Genomic DNA, 7,300 nt, shown 5'->3' with positions numbered 1-7,300 from the left:
ACTTGGTGAGTGTTTGGGCTGAGCTTTGATGAGATCCACGTGCTATGAGGCTCCTTGGGCGTGGAACGCCAGCTAGGGGGTCCTCTTTTGGCCTTTGGACGCTGGGCTCTGCTCTTTGGGTGCTGGACACCTGGAAGGGAGCAGGAGGCTGGCGTTGAATGCTAGTTTTGTGCCTTCTAATCCAAAATAAAGAATGGACTATTATATATTTTTGGAAAGATCTAGAAGTTAGCTTTCCATAGCCATTGAGAGCATTCAATTTGGACGTCGGTAGCTCCAGAAAAGCTCTTGCGAATGCAGGCAGGTCAGATTCAGATAGCATCTGCAGTGCTTTCTCTCTCTCTGAATCAGACTTCTGCTCCAGCTCCTCAATTTCAGCCAAAAAATACCTGAAATTGCCCAAAAACACAAAAACTCATAGTAGAATCCAAAAATTTTAATTTAACACAAAAACCTGTAAAAACTTAATAAAAACTAAATAAAACTACTAAAAACTATATGAAAATGATGTCAAAAAGTGTATAAAATATCCGCTCATCAGTAACTATTCCCCTTTTTGATGCTATTCATCAAGTTCCTATGTATGCTAAGTTTATAAAGGATTTGTGCATGAATAAGGAGAAGATTCATGACTTAGAAACTATTTCTTTGGGTAGCTCGATTTCTGCTTTGATGGGTGCTATACCGGAGAAATATGGTGATCCCGGTCCATGTATGGTTACATGCACTATTGGTGGTGTACAGTTTGTTGATTGCATGTGTGACTTAGGTGCATGTGTCAGTATTATGCCATTATCTATTTATGATGCTTTGAAGCTTCCACCATTGAGAAGGTCGGCAGCCCAATTTGTTTTGGCAGATAAGAGCATAATCTCAGTAGTTGGAATTGCGAAAGTCGTCTTGGTGACCATTAATGGGTTGATTTTTCCTATTGATTTCTACATTCTTGAGATGCCCCCTAATGACTCAGGAAGACCGTCATCTATCTTGCTTGGAAGGCCGTTCTTGAAGACCTCTCGGTTTAAATTGGATGCCTTCTCGGGTACCTACTCCTTTGAGATTGATGGAAGAGCAATGAGTTTTAACCTTGATGAAGCTATGAAGTATCTACTGGAAGACCACTCTATCTTCCAGTGTGATATTTTTTATGAAACTGTGGCTGAAATTCACCAAGAGACAGTTGATGAGAAGAACATGGTGAAGGGTTCAAGTGTGGGGAAGCCCCATGAGTATACTAAAGACACATTGCCACCTCCAATGGTTCCAGATGATCAAGTGCCACGCCATGAGCTGAACATAGAGTTGAAGCCCATTCCACCTCACCTAAAATATGCTTATTGATACGTAAAAAATTAATTTCACGTAATTACTGGCAAGTATACCGGGTCGTATCAAGTAATAAAACTCACTAAGAGTGAGGTCGATCCCACGGAGATTGTTAGATTAAGCAACTTTAGTTAAATGGTAGATTTAGTCAAGCAAACATGGTTTTGAATTCATGAGATTTGATTTTTGAATGTAATTGCGGAAAGTTAAATAACAAAGAATTTAAAGAACTATAATAAAGACGAACAATGAAAGTAGATAACTGAAATTTGAAATGCAAGAAACTTAAATGACATTAAAGATACCTTGCAAGAAAGTAAAGATTGCGGAATTATAAAGAGCAGAAGAGTAAATTGCAAGAATTAGATAAACAGAATGTAAATGGTAAGAATGATAAATTGCAAGAAGATAAAAGGGGATTGGGTAATGGGTATCACATAGATTAATCCCTCTCTTGATGGTGATTGAATCTTTGAAGAATAAGAGTCTCCTCTTAGATCAACCACTTGAATTAAGAAGGAGAAGAAGAGTTATCAATTCAATCCAATAAACAGAGCTCCTCCCCCTAATGAAAATGGGGTTTAGTGAATCATAGCTCTAAATTCAACAACAAATGAAAAAGTAAACATGAGAATTGAGTAGAGAAGAATGAAGAAGATGAAGAAGAAGAAGATCTTAAAACCGTAATTCAAAGTTGCAAGAAAAACAAAATAGAAAACTGGTGAGAAAATGTCTAAGTGTCCAAAAATCTCAAAACAAGTTACAAGCAAAAAGTAGTGTAAAAAGAGTCCTTCTAAGTACCAAACTTTTCTCTATTTATACTACTCCTAAAACTTCTTCAGAGATCTTTAATTTGGGCTAGCAATGTGGGCTTTCTCATTGTTGAATTCTTGGCTCAATGGAAGAAGTTGCTGGCCTTTGTGAGGAACAGAGGAAGCAGAGCAAGTTGTCATCAATTCTGGCCCATTGAGGGGCGTTGTTGGCAATAACTCCAGGCTTAATGCACGTTGGCAGCATGCATGTTGTTTTCCTGGGAGTGAGCTTTGAGACTTGGGCGTTGTTGGCCCAAGTTGTTGCTAACAACTTGCTCTTCTTCTTCTTGACTCTTCTCTCATGCCTAATGTTGCCCAGAATTTGAGTGTCAATCCTTTGCTTCAATATGTACTATCATACATCATTGGAAAGCTCAGAGTGTCTTCTTTCTAATGCACTTGGAATTATCTCAATTGAATTTTTCTAGCTCAAGTTATGCTTCCTCAAAGAAGGTAAGGTCAAGCTGCCAAGTTGTTATTAAAAACGCCCCCTTCTTCCCAAGTTGGCAACGTGCCAAGCCTCCCAAGGCAGCAACAATGGGCTGGCGTTGTCCTCAAACACGCCTCCTTGTTAGCACGTTGCCAACGTGCTCGTGCTCCTCTCCAGGGTGCTTTCTAGCTTCCTCCAATTCCAACCTCATTTTCTTATTTTTGGGGCCTAAAGATGACTCTGATTCGAGCTTCCATTTCATGCTTCACTATAGACTATTATATATGGTTGGAAAGCTCTGAATGTCAGCTTTCCAACGCAACTAGAATCCCTCAATTTGGATATCTGTAGCTCAAGTTATGCTCGTTTGAAGGAGACAGGGTCAGGCTGCCAAAATCGCACACGTTTTTGGTGAAAACGCCCTTGTTGCCAGCGTTGGTAACGCCAGCTTTTGAAGCTTCAAAATGAATGCCAACCCCATACTATGATATATGGTTGGAAAGCTCTGAATGTCTACTTTCAAATGCCGTTGGAATCACCTCATTTGGAGTTTTTTAGCTCAAGATATACTCCATTGAAGGAGGTAAGGTCAGGCTGCCTTGTTGGAGTTGTTGTGGGTAACGCCCCTATATTCCATGTTGGCAACGCCAGCTTCCTTTTCTTGGGCGTTGTCACCAAACACTCTAGCTCTCCCTGGAGTTGGCAACGTGCTCGACTACTCTTCAAGGCTCCATTCTTGTTGCTTGGCGTTGCCTTGGATAACGCCTATGGTTCCTGGCGTTGGCAACGCCAGCTCCTCTTCCTCCTAGGCCAAGCCTTGCTTGTGTGCGTTGCCAAGGAACACGTCCCTTGTTTCTGGCGTTGGCAACGCCCTCGACCTTCTCCTTGGCTCAGCTCCTTGCTTGCCTGCGTTGCCATCAAACACTCACTCCTTTCTCCAAGTTGGCAACGCCAACATTTACTCTTCTTCTTGCTATTCAAATGATATCATGGAAATCTCTCTATGGGTAATCACCTTGAAGCAGTCTTATAGTTTTTGTGTCTTGGCCTTGACTCTAAGTGTCATGTCTCAAAGCGGCTCTTTAGATAAGCTTTCAATCAATACTCCTAAACCAGTTGGTTTAAAGGTATTAGGTGTTGAAGCACCCCTTAGGATTTACTTGCTCAAGCCTCTCTCTTTGACACAACTCTTAATCTTTTGCTTGCCTCAAAACAAATTTTTGATTCCTCAATCATTCTTTTTCAAAGAAATGTTCTCTGTTTTCATTCTTATAGATATTGAGTGCAAGCAATTTCAAGAGTATGGTGTTATGATATATCAAACGTCTTAGTTATTGAACTACAAAGAAGTCATACTAAGCAGATAAACAGGGGTACAATATCACTTTCAATCATAACAGTTTTAAGTACAAGACAATCACTTAACAATACAACCTTTTGGAGTTCACTTGCTTTACTCCTTATCATCATCATTGTTGGTCTTTACATCCCTCTTTGTCTCTTTGGTTGACGATGCTTAATCCTTCCCAAGATTGAAGTGACTGCCTATAATAAACTTTGAAAGTTGCTTGTCCCCAAGCACTTGAGAAATGGTTAGCATGCAATTATGCTTGTGAGTTCTTGAACTTAAGTTAGTGTGGGAACACCAAACTTAGTTCCTTGCCTACTTCTATATGCTAACACAGAACGCTTCTTTCATGCATGCATAATACATCATGTGCTTTAAGTCTATGAGTAAATAAAATGCAGGACTAAAAGGTAAACAAATGAAATTGCAGGCTTAGTCAATTTCTATGCTTGTTTGGGATTTGTGATTATTCATAATTGTCTCAAGGGTTACTTTGTTTTTCATGAATGTTGGTGGAACACCAAACTTAGTACCATGCATTCACCCTTAAATTTTTTTTTTTTGTTGATACAATCACATTGGTGTGGAACACCAAACTTAATTCCTTACAATACATAGAAGTTGAACTAACCATTTATTCTGAGAAGAGTATAAAAAAATAGTTACCTAAGGTTGGGTTGCCTCCCAACAAGCGCTCTTTTATCGTCATTAGCTTGACGGTTGTCCTTCTTTAGGGAGGGTGATGATCATAGTGCCTTAATCCTTCCCCTCTCACCGTGAGCTTCCTTCCAGTATCCTTCTTGATGATTTCCACATGTTCAAGTGATAGGATTTTGTTCACTGTGTAATATCCAGAAAAGTGTGGAGATGTTTCCATTGGTTGGTAAGTTAGCATCACTTTATCCCCTAGTATGAAGCCTTTAGTGGAAATTTTTTTGTTTCTCCACCCTCTTGGCACTTTCTTTTTGGGATTCTTTTATTTTCCAGGAGGTGGTTCATGTTTTGGGGTCTCAATATTTGGAAGGTTCTTGCTAAGAATCTCATATGGAGGCTTTGGTTGTAGTTCCTTCTCGATTCCTTAACATCTATCAATGCCCTGGCAGTAGCTAAGAAAGGTCTCCCTAGGATAATGGGAGTGTTGTCATCTTCCTCTATATCTAGGATGACGAAGTCAGCTGGGAGGAAAAATTTGTCCACCTTTACCAATACATTCTCCACAACACCAAGTGCTTGCTGAATGGATTTGTCTGCCATTTGAAGGGCTATTTTTGTGGGTCTCAATTCATGAATCTGAAGCTTCCTTATCAGGGATAAAGGCATTAAGTTGATGCTTGCACCAAGATCACAAAATGCTTTCTCAATTGTCATGTTGCCTATGGTGCAGGGGATATGAAAGCTCCCTGGGTCCTTCCTCTTCCTTGGTAATCCTTTCTGGATAATGGCACTACACTCCGTGGTCATTACAACCATTTGTCCCTCCTTCAAGGATCTTTTCTTTGTTAACAATTCCTTCATGAACTTTGCATACAATGGCATTTGTTCAAGTGCTTCTATGAAGGGGATATTGATGTGCAGTGTCTTGAATATCTCCAGAAATTTGGAGTATTGCTTCTCTTTGTTCTCTCCCTTGAATCTTTGAGGATATGGTAGCATTGGTTGATATGCTCTCACTGCCTCTTTCTTAGTTGACTTATCACTTTGTGTAGAGGTTTCTTGCTCATGCTTTTGCTCCTTCACCTCTTCTTTCAAGCCTTCTTTGTTGTGCTCTTCCTAAGTGATGGCTTCTGTCTCCACCTTCTTACCACTTCTCAGGGTGATTGCTTTACACTCCTCCCATTTTATGGCTTTTCCTGTGTCCCTTGGGTTGTCTTCAGTGGTACTAGGGAGTGCTCGCTTCTCACCTATCTCTGTGATATGTTTGGCCATTTGTCCCACTTGTCTTTCAAGATTTTTCATAGATGCATCTTGGTTTTTGAGTGTCAGGGCTTGATCTTGTCTTGCCATCTCTTGAGTCTTGATGAGTTTCTCCATTAACATCTCTAAGTTAGAGATCCTCTGAGAGTCTGGATGCGGTTGTATGGTAGGTGATGGTTGCTGGTGGAGGTTGTTTGGAGCATCGAGGTGGTTATTTTGTGAGTTGAATGGAAGTGTGGAAAAGTTATTTTGGTGAGTTTGTGAGTTGTTATGAGGTGGATGATATGTGTTTTGTGAGTTTTTGTATTGGTTAGTGTTACTGGGTGAATGATTTTGGTTGTTTGTGTTGCGGGAGTTGTTGAAATTGTGGTTTCTCTGCCATGAATTTTGATTGTCACCCCATCTTAGGTTGGGGTGATTCCTCCAAGATGAGTTGTATGTGTCACCATGGAAATCATTTTGAGAGGGATTTGAGGTATTATGCATATATTGAACCTGTTCTTGTTGCTGCTCAACATTGCTCACTTCATTTTGACCCCATTTAATTGAATGATTTGTTGTGCTCACTGAAGCTAGTTGGAGGCCATCTATTCTCTTAGCCATCATTTCCATTTGTTGCTGGAGTTGCTGGTGCATCAACTTGTTTTGTGCCAAGATTGTGTCTATTCCTTCTAGTTCCAATACACCCTTCTTTTGAATAGGTTGGCATTGCCTCTGATGAGCAAAGAAGTATTGGTTATTTGTCACCATGTCTATGAGATTCTGACCTTCTTCGGCTGTATTCATCAATTGTAGCGAGCCTCCTGCAGAGTAATCCAAAGACTCTTGAGATTTTTCAGTCAACCCTTCATAGAAATTTTGAAGTTTATCCCATTCAGTGAACATCTCAGGTGGACATTTTCTAATCAGGGCTTTGTATCTTTCCCATGCTTCATACAATGATTCCCCATCCATTTGAGTGAATGTTTGCACCTCTATTTTTAACCTGATGATCCTCTGAGGTGGATAAAACTTGGATAGGAATTTATTCACCAGATCATCCCAAGTGTTGATACTTTCCTTGGGGAATGTCTCTAGCCATTGAAATGCCTTATCCCTCAAAGAAAATGGGAACAATAGCAGCTTGTAAACATCTGGGTGCACACCATTTGTCTTGACAGTTTCACAAATTCTTAGGAATACAGATAGGTGTTGATTTGGATCCTCAAGTGGACCTCCTCCATAGGAACAGTTGTTTTGCACGAGAGTGATGAGCTGAGGCTTCAATTCAAAGTTGTTTGCATGAACATTGGGAGCGAGTATACTGCTCCCACAGTGTCTTGGATTTGGGAGAGTGTAAGAAGCTAGAACTCTTCTTTGAGGTGGGTTGTTATTGTTGGCAACTCCCTCTGGGTTGTTATTGTTGGCAACTCCCTCAGCATGGTTATGTGAATTGCCCTCCATGACTTGGTCTTCTCCTTCTGAATCCCC

The 7,300-nt window shown here is 40.4% G+C and overlaps 1 protein-coding gene across 1 annotated transcript; it reads left to right on the top strand.

The window, feature by feature from the left end:
* Positions 580 to 1,341, top strand: LOC107607643. The gene has a single exon (XM_016309574.1). It carries the CDS (start codon positions 580 to 582, stop codon positions 1,339 to 1,341), a length of 762 nt encoding a protein of 253 aa, XP_016165060.1.

The sequence above is a fragment of the Arachis ipaensis genome, chromosome B01 (assembly GCF_000816755.2).
Source record: "Arachis ipaensis cultivar K30076 chromosome B01, Araip1.1, whole genome shotgun sequence".
NCBI lineage: Eukaryota > Viridiplantae > Streptophyta > Magnoliopsida > Fabales > Fabaceae > Arachis > Arachis ipaensis.
This window is presented reverse-complemented; position numbering and strand designations above follow the sequence as displayed.

What these genes read in the sequence shown, in the direction of transcription:
- LOC107607643 (XM_016309574.1), top strand. Translation starts at nt 580, where the DNA reads ATGTATGCTAAGTTTATAAAGGATTTGTGCATGAATAAGGAGAAGATT.